General features: G+C 53.2%; 1 protein-coding gene across 1 annotated transcript; it reads left to right on the top strand.

Moving 5' to 3' along the window:
- Positions 1-6,203: 6,203 nt before the first annotated feature.
- Positions 6,204-19,747, top strand: LOC122363423 (D-2-hydroxyglutarate dehydrogenase, mitochondrial-like). The gene is made up of 10 exons (XM_043332679.1): positions 6,204-6,468; positions 7,299-7,398; positions 10,974-11,133; positions 11,484-11,681; positions 11,992-12,185; positions 12,499-12,667; positions 13,025-13,149; positions 13,446-13,607; positions 14,555-14,720; positions 17,953-19,747. Exons 2-10 carry the CDS (start codon positions 7,321-7,323, stop codon positions 18,207-18,209), a joined length of 1,509 nt encoding a protein of 502 aa, XP_043188614.1. The 5' UTR covers positions 6,204-6,468; positions 7,299-7,320; the 3' UTR covers positions 18,210-19,747.
- Positions 19,748-24,441: the final 4,694 nt, after the last annotated feature.

The following is a 24,441-nucleotide window of genomic DNA, read 5'->3' as shown; positions in this document are numbered from 1 at the left end:
CCTCTTTTCCGAGACCATGTTTGGCCGGAATCGCGATTCGGCGTACGTCGGCTCGCATTAGCCGCGCGTTTGCAAGCTTTTCGTGGTTTCAAACGTTCAAACATGTGATTTGATGTTGCTCCCATGCATTAGGGTGGCTGTCAAGGTCACCTGAAGGTCAGGTCAGGTCATTGACCTTTGGTGACCTCGGGTGACCTCGGTTCACTTTTTCGAGTTTTACATGTTTCTAGGCTAGTTTTTGGAGCTGAATTCGAATTTAACAACCATTTGAACATTTACGAAGTAGTTTTGGTGCCTTCGTAACATGTTACGAAGCTGTCAGAGGCGGTTGACACGTACTACGAATACCCGTCACGACGCCTACTGATTGACCTGACCTGACCTGACCCGACCTGGTCTAAATGCTTAAAGACATCATTTGTGATCAAAACTAACACGATATTCGTGATCAGTACCCCGAAAAACCCCCTTAGCAGCCACATTTTACGACTTTCTAATAGGTCCCGATTTTCCCGACTTTGGGTCATTGACCTGACCTGGAAGGTCAACCAATGACCTAGGACCTTAAAATTGGGTATCATCGGCTTCCTCGCGTCACGGGCAACACGCTCGTTTTTTCCGCGAAGCTCTAGCTCGATCAGGACCAAACGGCAAGGGGGGGTCCAACCGACCCCCCCCTACACATTAGAAGCTGGAAAACGCCGCACACATGCAAGGGTTAAATTTGAATATAACATAACTCACCTCTTCTTTCTCGAACTATGCCGGGTAGGTATCCCTCAGTTTCTCGATCGATCTGCTCCGCCGTTCACGGTTGGCACCGACCTCCTGACGCCGGCGGGGAATGTCTGCTGGTCCATCAGTTCACCTCCGTTCTCCGCGGCGCATGCGATTGATAAAAGCTTCATCGACAATCACCGAGCTCTTCACAGATAACTTACCCGTCCCATCCTTCGCTGCACGCCTTCCCCGCTCCTGCACTCTCCCGCACAATTTCACAATAGCCTCAACAATTCAACGTGAACTACGCGAGTCACCGCGCCACAACGGACTGAAGCGCGCGCCGCGGTTTTCGAACGCAACGGCTATAATATCATCACGCGAACTCACGCATCACGCAGGAAACTCACCCTGCCGCGCATGCGCGCATCTTCAAGCCGGGGGTACCTCACGCACAACTGCACGTGAATTCGCGAGAACTCATGCATTGCGCAGGAAACTAGATTTGCCCGATTTGCCCAAGCAAAACTCATTTCCGACTCAGTTCGAATTCACGAAACTAAGCACTCAGAACTCACGCATAACGAAGTCACCCTGGTGATGTGAGTTAGATCAGCCAATAAGTGAGCACCACTATCGTATTCACTGAGTTTCTTCATGAGTTATTACTGAGTAATGCCTGGCCTGAGTAAAAAATTTTTCAGTGAGGATGGCATATGTGTGTTAATGTATAAGAAATGGGTGATTTAGAATGCGTCGCGCGCGCGAGAGAGAGAATCGCACGAGAGAGAGTCGTGCGAGAGAGTCGCGCGAGACAGAGTCGCGCGTGACAGAGGGTCGCGCGAGACAGAGTCGCGCGAGAAAGAGAGAGAGAGAGAGAGTCGCACGAGAGAGTCGTGCGACAGAGTCGCGCGAGAAAGAGAGAGAGAGAGAGAGAGTCGCACGAGAGAGTCGTGCGAGAGAGTCGCGCGAGAAAGAGAGAAGAGAGAGTCGCACGAGAGAGTCGTGCGAGACAGAGTCGCGCGAGAAAAGAGAGAGAGAGAGAGTCGTGCGATGAAGCGCCCGAGAGCGCCGGTCGGCACGCGAGGGGTGGACCGCCGCCGCGCCGTGGGTCGTGGGGAGGGACGGGCTGGGGAGGGCAAGGCAGGCGTTTGATTGTGTTTGTCCGGGCACTGGGGAGGGATGGGTCTCGGGCTGGGGAGGAATGTGTTTGCGCGGGTGTGGGACGGGGACAATGACCGGGGTTTGGGAGTATGACCGGGGGAGGGAGTTTAAATGACGAGGGAGAGAGACGACGGACGATGCGGCGGAGGAAAGGAGACGTGACGGAATAAGGGAGCGATCAGATGACAGCAAACGACTGAGCGAGCGAGCGCATGGAAATGTTGGCCCCGAACACATGACCGAGCAAGTGCCAGTCAGGCGCGGAATACCCTATCCGCTGAACATCAAGGTCCGAGGATCACGACGCATTTGCTCAAATCACGTGTTCGCGGCCAATTACTGAGGTATGTTTGGGGCGCACGCGGGAAAAGGGTTATGGACTTGGTGAGGAGGAGGATGACGGATTGTGAGTGAAAGAGCAGGGTCTGAGACTGATATTGAGACTGAGACAAGACAGAGACGGAGACAAAGACAGAGACAGAGACGAAGGCTGAACAGAGAGAGTGAGAGAGAGAGAGAGTAAGCGATAGAGAATAGAGAGACAGAGAGAGAGAGAGAGGGAGAGAGAGAGAGAGGGGAGAGAGAGAGAGAGAGAGAGAGAGAAACAGACGAATGAGAGCGGGGAGTGCATGGATGTGTGAGACCACCAGCTAACGTGAGTGGTGGATGTCGGCCCGGTTTTGGGTTAGGCATGCTGTATTACAACTGTGGTTAGACTAGTTTCTACATGGTGGTGGACTGGTTCGAGGTTTCGCTGTCATTAATAAAAATCCACATTCCCATTCAAAATTATCGAACGGTCACAACCTTTCCCCATAGTGAATGCTGTAACAGATGAAGCGTAATAAGGTAACTACATTTAGTCAGATTTCATGTGAACCGAGGCTGCAAGTGTTAATGATTCAGAAAAATGTATGCCGCAGAGTGTCGCGATGTGTATGTGTGTTATGTACGGGCCGGAATGATTGAGGGGAGGGAAAGCCCCTGCTCTCCCACAGGCATGTCGCCCGGTCCGCCGCCGCCGACCAGGAGCCAGCGGCGACCAAGACCTCGGCCGTACGGGCCGGGCGACGGCGGTGATCCGTTCTCCAACTCGCCGCACCGTACGCCAGCCGCCCCGCCGCTCCCGGCGGCGACTGCCGCAGCAAGTCGGGGGCGGTGGGCGCGCGGCCGCCGACCCCGCCGCTCCAGCCGTCTGCCCGGCTGCCCGGAAGCCGCGGCGCCCAAGAGCCGCGGTGGTACGGGCGGCTGCGCTCGGCTGCCGACCCCGCCGCTCCAGCCGTCTGCGCGCTGCCCGGAAGCCGCGGCACTCAAGAGCCGCGGCGGTACGGGCGGCTGCGCGCGGCCGCCGACCTCGCCGTTCCGGCCGTTCACCTCGCCTCCCGGTCCGCCGCAGCATTCAAGAGCCGCGGCGGGAGGACGAAGCTCTACCGCCCATCTCGCTGCCCAAAATGCCCGCTGCCCCGCGCCGATCCCGCGGCTACTACTGCCGCGCCAGCTCGGGGCGGCGGCACTCGCCCACGGACCTCCGCCCGCCCGCCTCCAGCGACGATAACGCCCGCGGCAGGACGGGAGCGGCGCTCATACGGCCATCAGGCCGCGCGATCCGCCAGCCGTCCCGTTCAGCCCCCGGCAGTACGGCGGGCGGCGGAGCTCGGCCCGTCTCACCACCGCGCCGGTCAGCAGCCTGCGGCCGCCCCACTGGAAACCGCGGTGCCAATGGCCGCGGCGGTACAGTGTGTGACGGCGGCCGGGCCGGCCGACCTGACGGCCCCGCCGGCTCTGCACGGGCTGGGATACAGCCGAACCAACCTGTCGACAGCCGCCCGATCCAGAACCAGCGGCCCGAGTATCCGCGGCAGCATATGGTCGGGCGGCAGCTTCAGGTGCCGGCCGTGCAGAGGCGCCACATGACAGCTCCCGGGGGTCGACGCCCTCCACCGGTGGCGTACCCAGCTGGCGGCAGCGTGACAGGCGGCGGGCACGGCGCACCACCCGCGCACATGAGCCGCCGTCGTCGCCGCCGCCACCGCCACCTGGTGGTTAATCGACGCCCTATACCGGTGGCGCACCAAGCTGGCGGCAGCGTAACAGGCGGCGGGCACGGCGCACCACCCGCGCCCATGAACCGCCGCCGTCGCCGCCGCCACCGCCACCTGGTGGCGCGACCCCGGGACGCCTAGCGGGAGCCGTCCAACTCTGAGGCGGGCATGGCAGAAGAAGACGGTCGCCCGACACCTAGCGGCGCGCGAGCACTTACAAGCGGGGGCAGCAGCTGCAGCTCGGGAGGTCCCGGACTGTGGCGGTGGCACTGGGATAAAGGTACGGCCGCCCAAGAAGGCGGCCATCTATCAAGGTGTCCACCGCCCGCTACAACCGGCCATGGGCAGCAGCGTGCGCCCCCGGCAGTGCATCGCGCGCCGCCGTTCGAGGCGGCCTGTGCAGCGCGGATAGACTCAGGGCGGAAAGGAAGGAGCGGAAGGAACTCGAGGCGATGCGGGCGAGCGGATCAGTGCGGGTCACGGATTGGAGCGGCGAACAATACGGCAAGCGTGTGATGCGATTGGCAGGAGAACGGACACGGACGAACATTGAGAGGGAGCTTGGGGCTGGGCGATCGAGTGTAATGTACTGATGTAAGTTGGATGTATGTGGTATGAATGATTCAGGCAGGATAATTATTGGTACAGATCATAGCGCAAGCTTCACCTGGAGAGTAAGGGGACCCCTTTTTGACCGTTCGAGGGAGGGGGCATTATTATGTAAGGGCAAAATTCATACGTCGGAGAGAAATGGCGGGCCGGAGTACCAGAGTGCGTGTAAGGCCAGTCCGCCGCATGATAGCCTCCGGCGGGAAAGGCGTGCCCGCCGGGTGAAAGGCTGCGGCTGGCCGGCACCTGGGACTCGCGGGCCCGCCTCTCGTGGCATTTGCCAGTGCGGTGTCGTCGGGGCAACATCTTTCGGTAAGCGAACTTTTCCCTCCCCCCTAAATTAACGCCGCAGCGCCCAGGCGCTGCGGAAGTCCCGACAAATGTCCTGGATTTCATTTGGCTTTCCGACCCGCCGCAAATAGCGGTGGGCACTCCCGTTTTATATCCAGGACAGTCCCATCTAAATTATAATTAATCGGCGCGGCGCGTGGCGTATATGAGTGAGCGATTGTAAGTGATGTGTATAGTGTGCGTGAGGAAAATGATCCGAGAGAATGACACTTCGTCCCGCGAGACCCAAAATACAATGTAATGGGAATGTGAGCCAAATCTTTGAATTGGGTAAAGGCAGATGCCGGGCTGATACACGGTGAACGTGAACGAACAATCATACGGGCCGCTTAGTTTAATACACCCGGGTGGCAGGCGGGCATTGTAGAGTAACTTTGATTAACGTAATGTCTGTACATGGGGGGAACCATTAAAAGGTTGCCGGTTCCGATGCTTGAAACCCCTACACCTTCTATCAAGCATCGGACCACTCGCGATGCATATGGGTGCTTCCACTGCACAACTCGCATGCAAAATGAGGCGTAGCGTCAATTTTTTGTACCCGTCACAATAACTCGGCAATTAGGTACTGTCTGTTGCACTGAAATTTGGTATGCGGCCGTGGGTAGGCGATATAGGCATCAGGCCAGGGCCAGGCAATGCTTATGCATTTCCATGTATTCAAAAACTCCTACACCATTGACTTTGCCAATATCGTATTTCATTCGTCACGTGCCGATGAGTGAAATGATTAAAATGTAACATTTAAAAGGTCAACTTGAAAAGGTCAATAAATATCATCACCGGAGAGGAGGAGAGAGAGAGAGGAGAGGAGAGAGAGGAGAGAGAGAGAGAGGAGAGAGAGAGGAGGGAGGAAAAAGAGGAGAGGGGAGAGAGGGGGGAGAGAGAGGAAAGAGAGAGAGAGAGAGAGGAGAGAGAGAGAGAGAGAGAGAGAGAGGAGAGAGAGAGAGAGAGAGAGAGAGAGAGAGAGATAAAATTTAGGGAGAGAGGACTGCCGGATGGGACGAATGTGGACCTCGATCTCTCCATCTCTCTCTCTCTCTCTCTCTCTCTCTCTCTCTCTCTCTCTCTCTCTCTCTCTCTCTCTCCTCTCTCTCTCTCTCTTCTCTCTCTCTCTCTCTCTCTCTCTCTCTCTCTCTCTCTCTCTCTCTCTCTCTCTCTCTCTCTCTTCTTCCTCTTCTCACTCTTCCCATTAGCGGCCTTGCGTCCAAGATTACATTACTTTATTACTCCTTGCGTCTGCCTTCATTCCTTTCTTTTTCCCTTCAAATATGGGCGCATATGGCTTCAAAACATGTTTGCATTTGCAGCGCAAATGTTTCAGTAAAAGTATTCAGAAGGAAAAGCTTATGGTGAACCGAATGCAATCTATCATTACAGTTAGCAAGGCTAAGAAACGTCCGCAAACCACTTGTTCACGTTTTGAACACATTTTAACACTTTCCCGTCGTTTTTGACATATCGTTTTTGATATAGGCTGGGGATTACCTACTGAGGATAACACTTTCCAGACTTGGGTTTCCAGACTGTTTCAAAGCAACTAAGTGTCTCGCGTTGAAAGTTTCCTTGCCTTGGAAATAAGGTAGGTACCTATCGTTTAAATATTATTGGCTTTTTATCTTAAGCATTCAAAATGTAAGCCATTCCACATGTACAATACAAAGAACAGTAACACTGCTGCTTAAAGTTCTTTGCAAGGCTATAGGTTCTTTGTGAGAATGAGTTATTTATGAACCAATTATCGGTTTGTCCCTGAAATTTCAATGGAATATTCTCATTCTTTGGAGGCTAATATCGTTAATAAATATCAATTTATATGCAGACTGTCACTGTGGTTTATGCTTCATATTTCTTTACGAACTGGTCACTGGTGGATCCAGATTCCAGGGTTCATTCGGGGCAAATGCTTCCCCTGTAGCATTGGAAATCGATAAAAATTTATGTCTTTTTAGGGTAAAACTATGTCAAACTTTTATGCAAAAAAGTATTTTAAACTGCACAGTTCGAGCTGTGCACATCATGGAATCAAAGTCTGATGAGTTTTTGGAAATTGGATGATTTGGTGGGGTAATACCCACCCCCCAGCCCCCACAGCACCCAAGACCACCTGTCACTTTTCTGGATCGGCCAGGGGAAGTGGTGAATGATGTTTTCATAGTTGAAACATTGAAGTTGAAATGGGAGCTTGAAATATATGCATGTTTTTCACAGCGCTTGCATATTGCAACCACTCTACTAGTTCAGGCTAGACTAGGTAGGTACTAGGTTGTAACTTCATTTTTCGTAACTAGGCACAGCCAATACCAACTATGTAAATTTGGTTTATTATTATTTTTTGCTTGACTGTTGATTTATGATAAACTAGCAAACAGTTTATTTCAGTTCTCTCCAGCCTTTTTGTTTTTGTTTCAGTGAAATATTTCTTCCAAAGAAAATGAGAGGTCCTGGTTGGCAGCTGTGTAAGCAACTGATTACCAGAAGAGTTCACTCTTCCAGCTTTGCATTAAAGGAAGTAAGTGCTTCTTTATTTCTAAGGATTTCTCTCTTCCACAAACTGGAGTTTAAGATGTGCCATAAACCATCACAGCAATGAATTATACATTAGTTATTGTTAGATTCTGTTGTAAAACTAATGTATTTTCCTGGCCTGATATTGTTTGCGATAGGTAGGTAACTTAGATATTTGATTTTACAAAACCTGAGGCTAGTCGTTATTGAAGAGTTAGGGCGCGCAAAAAAAAGAGACTAGTCACTCTATCTCTTTTAGCATTTGCATCAAATGTTCATTATACATGTGTGCATCCTCCTCTTTTGCTTGTTTGTTTTGCTGCTGAGTTATGCCCTTTTGATCTATGTCAGAGCTACAAGATGAGTTTGAGAGGAAAGAAGTGATGCTTTGGGCCAGGTCGATCACCAACTTCCACTGGGCTTAGCCCATCTTGTTAAAGGAAATAGTTCACTTTCCTGAAATTAGTATTTTGCTATGGATTTATGTTTTTTTATGCTTAAAATGATCAGAAAATAAAACAAAACGTTTTTGTAAAAAGGATTATTTTGTATATTTTAGTATAAGAAGAACTATATTCTATATAAACAATGTTTGACGCGGAAGCTTATTACGCGTTGACCAATCATATTGCGTAGGACAAACCCATCGGCTGTAAGCAGCATTCTGATTGGCTGACGATGACGTGACTGCATTCCTCAGCAAGGCACGCATTCCTCTGCAAGGCACTCTTTTCGGAACGAAAAATGGAATATCTTCGTCTAGGGTGATCGTTGGGCCGTTAAAGCTTCTGATTTGTGCTAGTCTCAGCGCAAGCAACAAAACTGCTATTCCAGTTCCAAACCCCATGTTAAAAGTGAACTATTTCCTTTAAGTGTCCCCTTGAGGCACGCCTCACAGCTATTCAAATAGCGTGAATGGGTCAATATCCATCTCACATTATCCATCTCAGAAATATAAGTCGCATTTCTTAGTCCCCAGATCTTTGGCCTGCATTTATTGCTTATTATTGCTTATAGATTGCTTAGAGCATCTTGCCTGTGTTGTTCTGAGTATGAATAACTCGAAGGACTTTTCGTCAGGACTTTTAAACGATCCGGCTAACTTTAGACCGATCTCGATCGTCCCTTGCATAGCTAAGATCGCCGAACGTATTGTCCATGAGCAGCTGTATCATTTCTTCGAGACATGTCATCTCTTCGCTGAATCACAGCATGGGTTCCGCAGACATCATTCATGCCAGACAGCCCTCGTGTCGGTGAGCGATACCCTACTTAGGGCCATGGACAGTGGTGAAATTGCAATGGTGGTGCTGTTGGATCTATCCAAATGTTTTGATGTGGTTGACCACGGAAAGCTCCTCGAGAAGCTTCACCTTCACGGTGTAGGCACTCACTGGTTCGAAAACTACCTGCGCAACCATCGTCAAAAGGTGTCATTTACCTGTAGACATCGTGGTCATCTGACGTCACAGCCTCGTGAAAATCCCATCGGCGTGTATCAAGGGAGTGCCTCGGGCCATTGCTGTACACGATCTTCTCTAATGATGTCAGCCTCCATGTTGAGAGGGATGTGCATATCACACAGTACGCGGACGATACACAGATCATCGTATCCGGTAGGCGGGCAGACCTGGCTGAGGTTTCGGATAGGCTGGAGCGTGCGGTCTCCACAATGTACCAATGGTTTGGACAGCATGCCATGAAACTGAATGCCGGCAAACTAAACTGATCGTGGTCGGAACGCAACAGATGTTGAAACGCCTGCCACCCGTCTCCATCACTGTTGGGACCACTCGCATAGAGGAGAGTGACACTGTTCGCAATCTTGGAGTGACATTTGATCGGTCTCTGACATTCTCTGCTCACATCGCTGACATTAAAACACGCTGTACGGGACTGCTTGTAGCCCTGTCACACGTCAGGCACAGTCTTCCTGGTGAGCTCGTCAGCACTGTGGTGGAGAGTCTGGTGATTTCGATTGTACGTTATTGCCTTTCTGTGTACGGTAGCGCAAACCAGACAAACATGAGGCAGGTCCAAGCAATCCTTAATTTCTGCGCCAGAGTCATGACAAACCGTCGTAAGTTCGACCATATATCTGACGTGATACAACAAAGCCCTGTACTGAACGCAAACCGTCTAGCCTATTATCACAACGTGACCACACTACACAGTATCATTACAACAGGACAGCCTGTCTGCCTTGCGAATAGTCTTAGTCAGAACATCGAAATCACCGGCAGAAACACGCGTCACTCGGGTGACATCCGCTTACCACCCGTACAGCACAACAGCGGCAAACGACAGTTCTTGTACCGTGCGGTAGCCGACTATAACGCCCTGCCGCCCCAAGTTAGAGCGCGGAACAGAACACGTTTTGCAGCCGCAGTGAAGAGAAACTGTCTCTCTGTCGTGAGTACGTGAACGCTGGATGCCTTGTCGGTGTTAAACTGTAGATATACGTGCGAGAGTGATGTGTTTGTTACAGTAAATATATTGGTCCCTATTTGTTTATACACTGTTCGACAAAGCACAGTAATAGCCAATTGTGTGTCATCCCATCAGATGTGCATGCTTACATTGGAATGTGCTGCTGAGTGAATACAATACAATATCCCTGGCACATTTTTTTTCGAAATGCTATGTGCAAATCTTCGGGGCATATCTTCACATCCCAATTTCTTCGTTCTCTCTGATCTCCGTTTCCGCAACTTTTCGCCTACGCATCGATGTCATCGCACGAGGATCCTGGATCTTTGCCCACGAAAAGTCGTCCTGCCCACTTTTCACCCCTCATCTCTCGTGTATCCCCTAATCGGCCGCCACCAAATATGGCTGGAATACCCTGGAGGACCGCTCCCATGGCTCTCACTGCGACATCATTTGCTCGTAGAACCGCACTCCCAACGAATAGGTAGGTAGGTACATGTCAATTATCGCACCAACGTCGAAACGCTCTCCTCCGGTCACGGCTCACCTAGCTCTGGCCTCTGACCCTTGGCTCTGGCTACTGAGCTGACATCTGTCGAACGTCCAACTAAACAGCCATGCTCATAAATATTAAACGACTGTTGACGTGCATCGGCCCGACAGGAGACTGATTCATCATTCCTAGGGTCGTCAATGCGTGGCGATTGGGTTGGGGTCGGGGATGGGAGGGGGAGATGACCCACACCTGACCTGCAGTTGAGTAAATACCTACCTGTCTAGGTTCTGTTTGAGAGACATTAGCTCGTTACCAGTACTCTGACAGGCAGCCGGTCAGTCTCCCTGACGGTCCTAAGGTAACAGGATGAAAGTACCGCCACTCCCCCAGCCCGCCATGACCTTACGGGCTCTCTCGTTATCCATACGGTGGTCATAAAGTACGCGACCTGTAACTGAATAGGCCGCCGCCCGCAGACCGGTGAACCCGGAAAACGGGACTCCGCCAACGGACCCAGGCCTGCACGAGAGAGTCACTACCATGACAGTCACGTCTCCCCATGAACCACTGACATATACAGAAGCAAACACCATAACTGCAAACACCCTTTGCACGGTCACCGTCCGTCGCGGTCGCGGCCGCCTTTCCCTCAGGTGGAGCTGACCTCGGTCCGCTACCCGGACCTGAAGCGGGGCCCGTTCGGCCGGCTCACCGACAGCGACGTGACGCACTTCCGGCGGCTGCTGGGCGCCGAGCGGGTTATTACTGAGGACCTGGACGGCTACAATACGGACTGGCTGCGCTCCGTGCGAGGTGAGGCGCGGCGCCGCTGCCGGCACCCGCGCGTGGACGGTGACGCGGACGCTGACCCCTGGCGGGCTATAATGTCCAGCTATGAGAGCAAAACAGTGCTGTTTGTGTCACGGTTGGTGGGTGGATTAAAGGGCTGCGGATATTTCTCTGTGGCGGCTTGTTTGTATTGGCAGTAATGTTTCTCTTCCGGACGCGGATTCGCCTGCCACCTACCGACCTTGTCCGGTATTGACAGTACTCAGTCCGGTCACTACGGCCGGCTGTGGTGGATGTGGCCGGCGCCGTGTTGGTGGCTCTTCTGCCATCTGCCGGCAGCGCAGCGCACTGACAGTGCGCTATCTGTCCGCCAGGTGCCAGTCAGCTGGTGCTCCGGCCTCGCTCCACTGAGGAGGTGTCGGCCGTGCTGCGGCACTGCCACGAGCGCCGGCTGGCCGTCTGTCCCCAGGGCGGCAACACGGGACTCGTCGGTGGCAGCGTGCCTGTCTTTGACGAGGTGGTGCTCTCCACCTCGCTGATGAACAAAATCATCGACCTCGACACCAACTCGGGTAAGACTGGGATCTCCCGCGCCACAGGCCTCGTCATACTAGACTGTGGCAGTTCTGCCGTATTTCGGTTCGATATGAACCACTTCAATACACATATACCCAATCATACACGCATTATTTCCTTTCATTTTTAGTTCAGCAATGAATCCAACCTAACCAATCATCTCGTTCAATGTAAATCCACTCATCTTACAAATAAACGTGAGTGAAACCTGAGTGCTCCTATCGTCTCGTCTCGCACTGTTTCTCAAACCCCTCCCCCTCCCCCCGGCTGCGCGTGTTTCTGACCGTCCGTCTCTCGGCCGGTCAGGGGCGCTGGTCTGTGAGGCGGGCTGTGTCCTGGAGACCGCGGACACCTATCTGGCCGAGCGGGGCTTCATGATGCCGCTGGATCTGGGCGCCAAGGGCAGCTGCCAGATCGGCGGCAACGTCTCCACCAACGCCGGGGGCCTGCGCCTGGTGCGCTACGGAGGGCTCCACGGAACGGTGCTCGGACTGGAGGCGGTCAGTGGGAGGGGACACCGGGAGCCGGGACCGGGAGGGTGATATATGGTATAAAGAATGATGGGTTTGTTATAGAAATGTGTTTAGCAATGGTGTAAGGTGCTGATTCTCATTGGATGGTGCTTATGGCAAACGAGAAGTCTCTATCTTTTGGTTTGCTGGATGGGAAGACGTTTGGGCAAATTACATCTACATTTACGTACTTCTTAAGGCTAATTCATTATTGTTACAGCATGGTCCCACCCACTGTATTGCTGGATATCGCTCTTTTCGTCACTGTCCCTCTGCTGTAACATGTGCTCCACCGTCTCAGGTGCTGGCCAACGGTGACGTGCTGGACTGCATGTCCACGATGAAGAAGGACAACACGGGCTACGACCTGAAGCACCTGCTGATCGGCTCGGAGGGAACCCTGGGAGTGGTCACCAAGGTGGCCATTAGCTGCCCGCGCCGACCCGCCTGCGTCAACCTCGTGATGCTCGGTGGGTGCCGCGGGCAGACTCTCGGAACGTGGGTGAGATAGATCGCTGATACATGGTCTAAGCATAGTGCAGGGATGATGGGAGATGGAGTTGAATGGACAGAGCTCGGGCGAGAGGGTAGGACAGGGCCTGGGACGTACGATGCTATACATTGCAGATAAGTCAATGGTCAATAAATGACTCAATTCAGTTAGTAAATGCGTGGTTGTAACGAGTAATCGTGGTTGTAACGACCGCACGGATTGCTGATATTTTTGCCGATACTGTGAACTACCTCACCACCCGTGAAACTGGCATGATACTTGCTGCATCTCTGCAATGTGTCTGACCAGCTACCTTCCCCGCGCCACCCTGCAGCCGTGCGCAGCTTTGAGGACGTTCTCTCTACCTATCAGTTCGCTCAGTCGCAGCTGGGTGAGATTCTGTCCTCGATCGAATTCATGGACGGCGCCTCCCAGGAGTGTGTCGTCAACAATCTGAATGTGAGTGGCCTTCGTGCAAGTTAGAACTAGCAGTTAATGAAAATGAGGCAATGTGTGAGGATGCATGTGTGATACGCTTGTATTGTTTGCTCTCATTTCTACTTACGTTACTCATGACTTACCATACCTTTCCATGAATTAATTCATACAGTGACTGCCAAAGAATCGCGCATAAAGTTACTCGTTAACGTCACCTCTTGATGACGTCACATCGCTGCCTGATGACGTCACATCACCGCCCAATAACGCCATCCCACCACCTGATGTCATAACCGTCCCTGCCGTCTCTCCGGCAGATGTCTCACCCGCTGCCGGGCCACCCGTTCTACATGGTGGTGGAGACGTCCGGCAGCCGAGACACCCACGACGAGGAGAAACTCAGCCTCTTCATGGAGGAGGCCATGCAGCGCGAGCTGGTCACGGACGGCGTGCTGGCGACGGATGTCGGACAGATCAAGGTGCGTTAGTTTAGTGAAGGGGACAGGTCAGGTCAGTGGGTCAGTGGGACAGGTCAGGCCCATTCTGTTCGCTGAGCCTGGTGGGCCTGCGCCCGTCGCTGGGCACGCGTGGGGGCGGCTGGCTGCGCGAGACAATCCGAGACACGGCGGCGGCGGTATAGCAGTGTAGTGATATTGGAGACAGTGGACAGATTAGCTGAGATTTGGCGCCACGAGATAATCCCATGGCTTTTGCGCCAACTCTCCATAATGCAAACTTAATGTACCTCATGCACTTTGCCAATAAACTTCGTGTGTGTGGGGGGGGGGGGGTCACTGACAGATCGGAGTGGGTCACTGCGACCTACGGGTCAGGCTGGGTCACTGACAGACCGGGGTGGGCTACAGCGGCTGAGAGGTCAGCGTGGGTCAGCGAAGCGGCGGCGCTGTTCAGAGAAAGACAGTCTGCTGACCTGAGTGTGTCCCGCCTCCCTACTCTGTGACCGTGACAGAGTGTGCCTTTCCCCAGTTTTTGTGGCTAGTCTGACCGTGTGCTCTCCTGCAGTCTCTGTGGCCCCGATATTGACCCCCCCCCCTCCAGTCTCTGTGACCCCGGCATTGACCCCCCCCCCCCTCCCAGTCTCTGTGGCCCCGACATTGACCCCCCCCCCCCAGTCTCTGTGGCCCTGACATTGACCCCTCCCCCCTCCCAGTCTCTGTGGCCCCGACATTGACCCCCCTCCCAGTCTCTGTGACCCCGACATTGACCCCCCCCCCCCTCCCAGTCTCTGGTGGCCCCGACATTAATCCCCCCTCCCAGTCTCTGTGGCCCCGACATTGACCCCCGCCCCTCCCAGTCTCGTGACCCCGACATTGACCCCCCTCCCCCAGTCTCTGTGGCCCCGACATTGACCCCCCTCCCCCCAGTCTCTGTGGCCCCGACACTGACCCTCCCCCTCCCCCTCCAGTCTTTGTGGCAGTTCAGAGAGCGGATCGCTGAGGCTCTGCTGGGGGACGGCTACTGCTTCAAGTACGACATCTCCCTGCCGTTGAACGCCTTCTACGAGGTGGTGCTGGAGATGCGCCGCAAACTGGGAGACAGCGTCGTCACCTGCTGTGGATACGGACACATCGGTGAGTACAGAGAAAGTACGGACTCATAATCAGGAGTGCGCAGACTTACGTCGGTGAGTGCTGGGTGTGTGTACACTGGACCCGTCGGTGGCTTCTGAGAGTGCATGGCTATCTGCCGAGCGCTTCCTCACGCTAACTGATTGGTCAGTGAGGATCTGCGCCACCCAGACGAGGAGTGGCCTCGACATAGGTAGCATGTGACATGTGCAGGCGCCAGGCAGAGATGAGATGTTACGGGTGGTGGTTATGGGTTGGAGGTGCACGTAGATAGTTACCATCATAAATTTAAACTCGAAGATCGGAGAACGTAACGTGACAGTTTAAAGCTCGGACGTCAGATGGCATTACTGTCGTGGACAATCATAGAGCTTCGCTCTGTGGTCGATTTGACCAGTTGTTGTTGTTGTTGTTGGTCTCCCCGGGTCGGCTCACGGCCGACCGTAGCCCAACGGCTCTTGGTGACTGAGGTAGCCGCGGCTCAAGGCCGCCACGGCCCCGCCGTCCCGAAGCTGCGTAGGGTCCGGTCTGATATTGCCGAGTAGGCGGAGCCTCGCGCCAGCCAAGCACGGGCACCTCAGCAGCACGTGCTCCGGCGTGTCTGGGCCCTCGCGACACACCAGGCAGCGCGCCGCCGGGCAGGCCAGATCACTGCACTGTGGGCAGTCGCGCTCGGGGCGGCGTCCGATTCTGTGAAGGTAGCTCTGCGAGCGGCTCCAGTGTCCCGCCCGCAGCTGGTGGACGTTGACCGCCTCGTCGCGAGACTCCAGAAGCACCGGCATCGGCATCCGGTCTCCCATGATGGTTTTGAAGAAGCTGTCTGGCCAGCTGCGACGCCATGCCTTGGTGGCGGAGCGGCCGACTGCCTTCACCATCGAGCGGACGTCCGTTGGGACGGCGTCTTGCGACAGGCTGGATGCCTCTTTAGCCAGCACGTCCGCTCTCTCGTTGCCGGGTATTCCGCAGTGCGCTGGGATCCACTGCATGAAGACTCGGCGTCCTCCGTCCGTGAGCGCCAGGAGCAGTCGCCATACGGCGGCGCCGAGTGCTGTCGCCTGGCTCCCAGCCCCACTCGCCAGTGTGGCGAGCGCCGCCTGCGAGTCGGCGCAGACGATGACCGGGCTCTCCGCCAGGCCGCCCTCCAGCCGCAGCAGCATCTCCAGTGCCCCGCGGATCGCCACCAATTCGGCGCGGGTGCTGCTGCATATCCTGCCCGCAGGGGCTCGGAGCTCGTGTTCCTCGCCTGAGGGGAGGATTATCAGCGCTCCACTCCCTCCGGCTGAGACACCTCCCTCCGCCGAGCCGTCGCTCCACACCCATACGGCGTCGTCTGGGAGGGTGGCCAGATGCTCCTCCACTCTCTCCCGCCGGACGTCGGGTGGTGCTGTGCGGCTGATGTGGTTGCCGATGTCAAGTCTGAACTGGACCCTGGTGTCATCGATCCACGGTGGGATGGTGACGTGCAGGCGCTCCTCCACAGGTACATCTCGCACGCCCGCGCTCACCAGGGCGCGCGCTCCCGTGTCGCGCCAGCCGGTGGTGGTGCGGAGCCGCCGTGGGGCCGTTGCTTCGGCCACCGCGCGCAGTGGGTCGCCGCTTCTTTGTGAGGCTGCCAGACAGCTCAGTCTGGCAGCGAGCAGGTCCCGGCGTGCTCTCACGGGAACCAGACCGGCTTCCGCGAGGAGCGGGTCCCTCGGCGTGCTCACGGGGCACCCGGTGATAACGCGGGCTGCGGCGCGCATCTCAATCTCCAGTAGCTCTACGTGGGACTCGGACGCTGCAGGGAGCCATGCAGCCGCCGCGTATTCCAGGGCACCGCGGATGTAGCCGTTGGCTACTACTCGCAGCTGTGGCTCCCGCAGACCCCAGGAACGCCCGGTCATCTTACGGAGCTGTGCGATCCTCGGCTTGGTCTTCTTCCGGACGCGCGCGCAGTGCTCGCCCATGTGAAGTTGCCGGTCCAGGGTTACACCGAGAAGGTGAAGGTGTCTCCCAGCGTCCACTCGTGCCCCGTCTACGTGGATGTACAGGTCCCGGGCGTCGACGTAGTGCTGCGACAGGGCTAAAACTTGCGTCTTGCTTCCTGCCAGCCGCATCTTCCAGTCGCGGGCCCATTTCGCTATGGCATCCGCCGCTTGTTGAGCCCGGTCCCTGGCTTCCGCTATCGTACCGCCGGAACACAGTGTTGCGGTGTCATCGGCGTACAGGAAGACAGAGGTGCCCGGAATCCGCTTCAGCGCCGCCACGAGGTCCGCCGACCACAGCGTGAACAGGGTCGGTGCGAGGACGGACCCCTGCGGCAGGCCAGCTCGGAATGGGCGGTTCCGGCTCCGTGACCCATTGACCTCCGCGCCAAATCCATCCATTTGTTTGACCAGTTCGAACAAATGATCGTTCTGTCCCACTCATGCCTACCTTTGGACGATGAATAGTGGAACAGGTGTCACGTAAGTGACGTAACAGTCTCCTAACATCCTTTAGGTGATTTGTGGTGTTCAGCTAGAGAATGTGCTTTATGGTAGTTTGTTGTAGCATTCAGCAATTTTTAATGTCATTTATTTTACAGCTTTATCCCTATAAGGCTCGCGTCCTTATCCTACGAGAAGCATGCAACCGGGATTACGCTATGGTCATGGTCTTTGGTTGTCTGCCTTATCATGACACGCTGCATGAACCAAACGCATCATGCTTGTCTGTGTTGGTTTTATATAATTTACAAAATTGCATAAATACAAAAAAGTTGGCATTTGAGCCGAGCGAGATCCCGAGCGTCTGCTGCAAAGAGAGCCGGTAAGTGGTCCTGTTCTTATCCTCTCAACCGTCAAGCGGGTCCATTTATTCTGGTTACCTTGCCCCTACATCTTGATTCATGTTTTGCTTTATAAGTTGTATGTTGTCCGACCTTCCCTCAATGCATAATTAATACAAGTGCAATCAAGCAATTAAGATCAGGGGCAGCTCATACACCAAAGTATTTCTGACATAAAATTGCGTGGATTGGTGTCATTTTGGTGCACTTCAATGATCAATCGCTCCTCACCGATAGCGTCGCACCTTCTCTCTGTTGTTGTGTTCCGTCAATATTACTCTGATTTCCAGACAGCTCATCTCCCTTTCCATCAGTGCCACTGCACTTCGTGACATTTACTGCAACACCGTGACCAAATATCATTCATAATTTCAACCATTGTCACCCTGCGCACCCCACTCTAATCACGAAACCCTCTGTCTGCAGGCGACGGTAACATACACCTGAACATGACGACGCGTGATTTTGACGCCGCCGTCCTGTCCAAGATCGAGCCGAGCCTGTACGAGTGGACGGCACAGCACGGCGGATCCATCTCGGCGGAGCACGGTCTCGGGCTCAAGAAGCGCAACTTCATCGGGTACTCCAAGTCGCCCAGCGCTGTGGCGCTCATGCAGCAGCTGAAGGCCATGCTGGACCCGCACGGCATTCTCAACCCGCACAAGGTGCTGCCCGACAACTGAGAAGAGAGCGGAAATCAAAAGAAGTGAGGGGATCCTGGGTTTTGCTCAGTAGATAGCAGGGGTGGACGAGGGACTGGTGTTATGTGTCATGCCTCTTTCCATAGGGGTAGAGTTTGAGTGGAGAGAGTGGTTGGTGGATGAGGCGAGTGGTAAATCAGGATGTCAGTACCTGGTTCGGTGGGATAACACGAGAAGCTAGGGTAGCTGGGGTAGTGAGGGGGCCGTGACGATGACTCAGTGAATCGTGCTCTGTACCAAAAGGGGTAAGAATGGTAAATTTTTGGCTGTTTTTTTTTTCTTGGGTAGGTATAGTTTTGGCTTATTGGGGGTATTTACTAAGATTTAATAAAGATTGGAAGGTAGATGGTATGAGACGGGAAGTGAAAAAGTGCTGTTTGTATGGGATGATAAGGTTGCCTTTAGTGAGGAGTAAGTGCAATTCGTGATAAATGATAATGCTTGTCTGTTCTGAACAGACAGTCGCTTTCTAACCGAGCTCGGTGGCTTGTGAATGATTGCTGCATACTTACGCTTCCGCAGGCTGAGTTTAACTCCTGTGTCTGCGAATGAGTTGCATTCCTTACTTTGGTGTTTGAAACGCGCCCGCTGATGCCTGGGTGAACGGAAATATCTGGTCACCATTTTTGGAGCTAAAGCTACTGTGCTTCGTTACAATAATTGCTGGAATGTTAAATATTGTTTGGTAAGCATAATATTTCTGTTTGACTGATTTCATCTGCCTGTCTCTCCTGAATAGTTTGGTGCATCACGTTTATGTGAAATTTTCCTCGAATGGGTTAGCTGCAGTGAGTAATATTTCAGGGAAGTACCTACCTGAGTCGCTCCGTTACGGGTTAAATTGTGTGCTGCAATAATGGCTCAGCGGTGGATAGGTGGCTGTAGAGGAAGGACTGTTGCGCTGTGAAGCGGCGGTGACGGCCGCTCCGTCACGGTCCTGTGTTATAACAGACTGTCAGACCGTCACGTCTCATCGGTCTGGCGTTGGTGTGCTCGGCGATCGGCCCGGTTAACCCATCGGAGCGTCTCGCCCGGCCGGCCGGGGTGATAGGTTTATAATGGCATCTGGCGCGCGCGCCCGCTGCTTCCGCTTTCTCCCCCGTCCCTGGCCACTTTCGGTTTCGTTCGTCCGTCGGGAAGCGGCTTTGCCAACTGCGCATGGCCGGTGGACGCGGCAGGTGTTTTGCCTACCGGACGCAGACAGGAAATGTGCAATGTTGACTTGTACGATACGGTTTCGAAACGCACACCCGTTTTGTAAAATGTACGACTAACTGTTGTTTGGTGATGGTATGACCTTCAATAAAAGGCTTCAATTGACATCTTTCCAAATAGGAAGGTGAATCGCTTTGTGCAATGCTCGTTCCCTGAGAAGATAATATTTTGTACCACTTCAAGCGTAATGAAGGTGTGCAGAGCTCGTATAAATTACCAGTATCCATGTATGCACGCAGCAGCAACTGCGATGAATTGTGATGTCCTGTGAGACTTAGCGGTCTACCAATACAGGATTAATGATGGCTGTTTTTTACCGATGGTAACGCAGCGATAAATGAGCGGGCGCTAATGGTATCGGACCATCGCGGAGCACGGTCGGCGTTTCTCCAATTTCATTATTTAAGTGTGTCGGCCGTCTCGTCAGGTGAAGAGTAATTGAGACGGTTTTGGATGTTTTGTGGGCTTAGTAAGCGAAGGAATTGGCAGCGGTGGCGTGGATTTGCCATGCTGGACCATCTTGGGTGATGCTGTTCCTTTTGCATTACCTTCCTCATTTTACTATATCCTTCTCCGCTTGCCTCTGACGTTTTAACTGTTCGTGGGGAACCTCAAATTCGGCTGGCGCAGCGACACGCTCCTATAGTTTGTAACATAACGCTGATGCAAAGCGTCTACTCCGCTGCCTTTCATACCGAATCTTAGCTGCCTTCGTGTCTTATATTCCGGATCCGCTCTGTGTAAAATATCAGACGGCCAGTGGAAAGTGAAAGGGTTCGCTCCTCTGTTAACTGCCGTCTGTCTGTCTGTCTGGGGTTAGCGGCACGCAGTGCGCACCGCCTCGGTCGGCTGGTGGAGAGCTGACTGTCCCGCGCCGGGCACTGAACACGGCCGGTCCGGACTACTGAGCACTGGCTCGGGGGATTGATCCGCTTAGGTGGTGAAATGTGTGTTCCATCTACCACCTCCCTGCCAAAATAACCTTTACCTCCCCGAAATTGAAAGGCCTATGAAAAATAGCCTTTATGGGCAAGATAGTTTATTTTCATCGGCATCTAGGTACTTATTTCTCATCTCCTTCTCAATATCTTTTTACTTATTCACACAGAGACAGAGCTTTCAGACTTCACTTACCTACCTATATTGCGATCATTGTTGTAACTGTGTGATCAGAGGTGATCGGAGTGTTGTATTCACTTATCCAAGGTGATAGCCGATAGGTAAATGCAACTCTGTGCGGTTGTTAGCGGGAATCGGAACCGATGACACTTGAGCCAACGACTCGCCGGCGCGGGGTTGAGAATATCCACTGAGGAAGAAGGGAGCCGTTTGTCTTCGGTGCTCTCGGATTTAGAGAAAGCGGTAGGTGGAACGGAACAATAGCAATGGGTTCGGTGAGACCGGCATGAACAAATTATGGTGCATGAACTTCGATTTATCACTTGATTGCTACAACTTACACCAACTATGGAGCTATTAATGTCCCCAGCCTGCAATCCTCTTTGTAACTTGATATTGGTCTGCGATGCTGGAGCTGTCAAAGTCGTATCTATCGATTTATTGGTACCTACACTGAAGTTTTCTTCACTCTGAACCACTAGGCCGTGGCCTGTGACGAACTTTTCACATTTGCTGACAGTTTCTTTCGGTGACGCAATCTATGACATCTTGCAATGTTTTTAGGGGCTTAGACTCCAAAATAATCAATTGGAGAAAACTGCAAAGCCTATTCATAGGGTTCTGTAGTGAAGGATAAAAGGGAAATGAGGTAGAGCGGAGAGAGAGAGAGGGGGGAGAGCTCGCGCCTGATGATCGCCGCCGGGTCTGCCCGCCCGGGGGCAGTTTATGCCGGTACTACCGGGAACATCTTGCGGCACCAGGTGGTCGACGACCGACTGTCCGCTCGCCGGTGACTGCCAACCGTGCAGCAGGCACCAGATGGTCGGCGATCGTGCCGCGCGCGCCGCGAATGACGCCGAAACTCGGCACCAACAGCGCCAATCGCTCCCGACGGACCCGGCGAAACCGACCGGCGCGACGGGGAGGTTTGATGCGCGACGGGGTGCGTCGGAGTCGCCGGGGCGCGCTGGTGTCGCCGCCCTGCTGATGGGCTGTGGTATTTGAGATAGGGAAGGGCCGCGGCGGGCGGGACTGGCGCCACGAGTCGACAGTCGCTAATTCCTAGTGCTACTCGAGACCTGACCGACCGCGATCGCTGGGGCGGAACCGACCGAGTTTCCCCGTCACCGTGATTTATCCACCCGGTTTGGGCAGACGACGAAAAAACACTGCGGGAGGGACGTAACTGGGGCTCGGTGGTGGGACAGGTCACGACTCCCGGTGTCTGTTCACGCTTCCCGCCCACTGCGCAGTGTGAGCCCGTGGCCCGTGACCCCCGCCGGCAGTCCGGAGCGCCGCGTCCGCCCCCGGCGCGCTCCGCCCGGGTGGTTCGAGTGGAGGGTGACTAGTCGTTATCGGATAATGGGCCCGCGATATGCGTGTAGTTAGAGATCAATGAAACGGTCACTCGCTCAGAGTAATGTGCGGTAAATGGTCGTTAAATGGCCGTGCTTCGATTGCATTCCTCAATGAACGGTAAAATGATGGGATTACTGTTGCATTAGTGTATGTCGTCAATGTTCTGGGCTACGTATTACATTTAGACCCGCCTCCCCTGAGCTCTTGCTACGCAAGCGGAAGACGTTTGGTCCATTGGATTAAATGGCCTTTTAACGGCTGATCAGTTTTAACCAAAGTTTATCTTTTCTTCGCATGAGAAAGCTATGATTGGACATTATATTAACAAATTCATCCTTTCCGCTGTGAAATTTTGTTCCGAGTAGGTACATTTTAGAAATTCTTTTGGCCAATAGAAGTAAAATGTGTTTGTTTATCCCGACAAGTTTGTTTACACCACACCACGAACCCTTTTTATCCTAATTTCCTGTCCCCCTTTGTTCACAAGTGTGCGGTGCTCTGACCTGTTTACTCTCTGTTGGGCGTTTCACCCCATGGTTTCACCGAGCCCCGATAGTGATGACCGCGTCGTCATAGCACACCGCACAGTGGGTCGTTACCGTTACAAACTCGCCAACTCCGCCCGACTACGGAAAACGGCCGGCAATAACGCTGCCACTGGGCCTCAACGGCCTCTTATCGGTTGCACCGGTTTACCGAATGGCCGTTTTTGCGCTCGAGTGACGCCTGAGGCGGTCGGATTATGCTTTTTGTGGTGTTTGAACTGTAAGTGGTCCAGTACCGGGCTGTGGGCAGTGACCAGGGCGCGAAGGCTAGTGATTTGTTTTGGTCGGGTATCGAGGTGGATGGTATAGATACGGAATGCGGATGCTGCTTGGGCCATCGAGTGATCTGCCTCAAACACTTCTTGGGTAGATAATAGATTGAGCTTGCATTTTAGATGGGATTTAGGAACGTTGCACCACATTCTACGCAATGAATTCGGGACAACTTGTCGTTTACCTTTGGGATTCTTTTTAGCCGAGGCTCGTGTCTTTCAGGCCATTGCTCGTTCGCCCCGACGACTACATAGTCAAATGCTATCACAGTCATCCCTGCTCGTTAGGCGTGGAATGACAGCGGTACCTATGTTAGAAGTCGACCACGGATATGATCGGCTGTGCGAGCGCTTCCCGGCACTTGCTCCGTTAGTTTTGCATTTTAGCATTTATTAGGTACTCTAGGTTGTTTTGGAAGTTATTTTGTTAACTATATAATATATATTTGATGTCCAATGTCCATACCTATATCTATTGAACTTGAACTTGACGGTTTTGAGGAATTGCCTTTGCAACGGCTCCTCCTTTTCTTTTTAAACTTTAACTTAAACTATCGCGCTATGAGTTGGTACGGGGTGCTTAACAAGTATTGAGCTCTTTTTGCCTTTTAGTTCTTAGGGTCCACATGCTGTACAAAATCTGTTTCTTTTCTTCCATATTCCTTCTTTCCTTATCAAATAGAAATCTCATTATAACTTCTTCTTTGTCTTCCAAGTATGGCTGTTGTAATTCACGATGATTCACCCTAACTTCATTTAATATTGGACATTCTAGCAAAAAATGATTAATATCTTCATTTTCCGCTTCACACAAGGCACAGTTCGTTCTTTCTTTTGTAAACTTCTTCCTTGCGTTCAGAGGGAGAGTATCCGTCCTCGCTTGAAAGAGGATTCTTGATTGCGGGGTGCTGTCATAAACATCATCCTCTTTTATCTTCAGCTTCCATCTCTTATATACCTTCAAACTTGTTTTAGTCTCTACTTCCTCTTTCCATCTTTTATCGTCCCAACTAATCATCTTCTTATTTAGTTCTTCTTTCTTCATGTTTCTAAGGTCGCCTTGGTTTAGATTTAGGGTTTCTAAGTCTGTGATAATCATCCTCGCCCATTTCGTACCCGTTTCTTCTAATTGAGTTTCTATCACTTCCTTCAATAGTTGGTTATTTCCTTGTAGAGTGCTTCTAACATACTGTAGATGTCCTTTGATTACTCTTGTTTTCATCGCCGAAGCTCCAATTTCACCTCGGAGGGCACAGTTGGCTGTGTATTTCGGTGCACCAAGTATCTGCCGATGCCGATCTATGCCGCCGATCTATGTAGCTGGCTTTATTTCGTCGTGACCATACTAAACGGCTCCATTTTACGTCGCGGACTTCGGATGACACCAGAAGTTTGTGGAAACTCAAATTCCTTGTTCTCCATCAGCCGTATGCTGGCCTGCTCAGCCTAGCGTGGCGGTTCTCCATGACCAGACAGCACGAGTCGAATGACAGCGCATCACTGAGCTGAAAACACGGAGAAAACACGGCTGGTACGCGGCGACTGCAACCTGACATTCACGATCTACAGAGGTGTGCAGAGGGAGAAACTGCGGGTCTGGTGACTGACAGCTCCTCGGCCGCTCACGGGTGCTTTCCAAGACTTCCATCGGCCGTCTGCCGCTTCAGCGGTGATGTAACTACGAACTAATAGCGGCGTGATTAT

Source organism: Amphibalanus amphitrite, unplaced genomic scaffold (genome assembly GCF_019059575.1).
Source record: "Amphibalanus amphitrite isolate SeventyFive unplaced genomic scaffold, NRLGWU_Aamphi_draft 000620F_arrow, whole genome shotgun sequence".
Classification (NCBI taxonomy): Eukaryota; Metazoa; Arthropoda; class Thecostraca; order Balanomorpha; family Balanidae; genus Amphibalanus; species Amphibalanus amphitrite.
The sequence above is the reverse complement of the archived record's forward strand: the minus strand, read 5'-3'. Positions and strand labels throughout refer to the sequence as shown.

Coding starts and splice junctions, on each gene's coding strand:
- LOC122363423 (XM_043332679.1), top strand. CDS start 7,321: ATGAGAGGTCCTGGTTGGCAGCTGTGTAAGCAACTGATTACCAGAAGA. Junction 11,134..11,483: donor CTGGCTGCGCTCCGTGCGAG/GTGAGGCGCGGC, acceptor TCTGTCCGCCAG/GTGCCAGTCAGCTGGTGCTC. Junction 13,608..14,554: donor CGGATGTCGGACAGATCAAG/GTGCGTTAGTTT, acceptor CTCCCCCTCCAG/TCTTTGTGGCAGTTCAGAGA.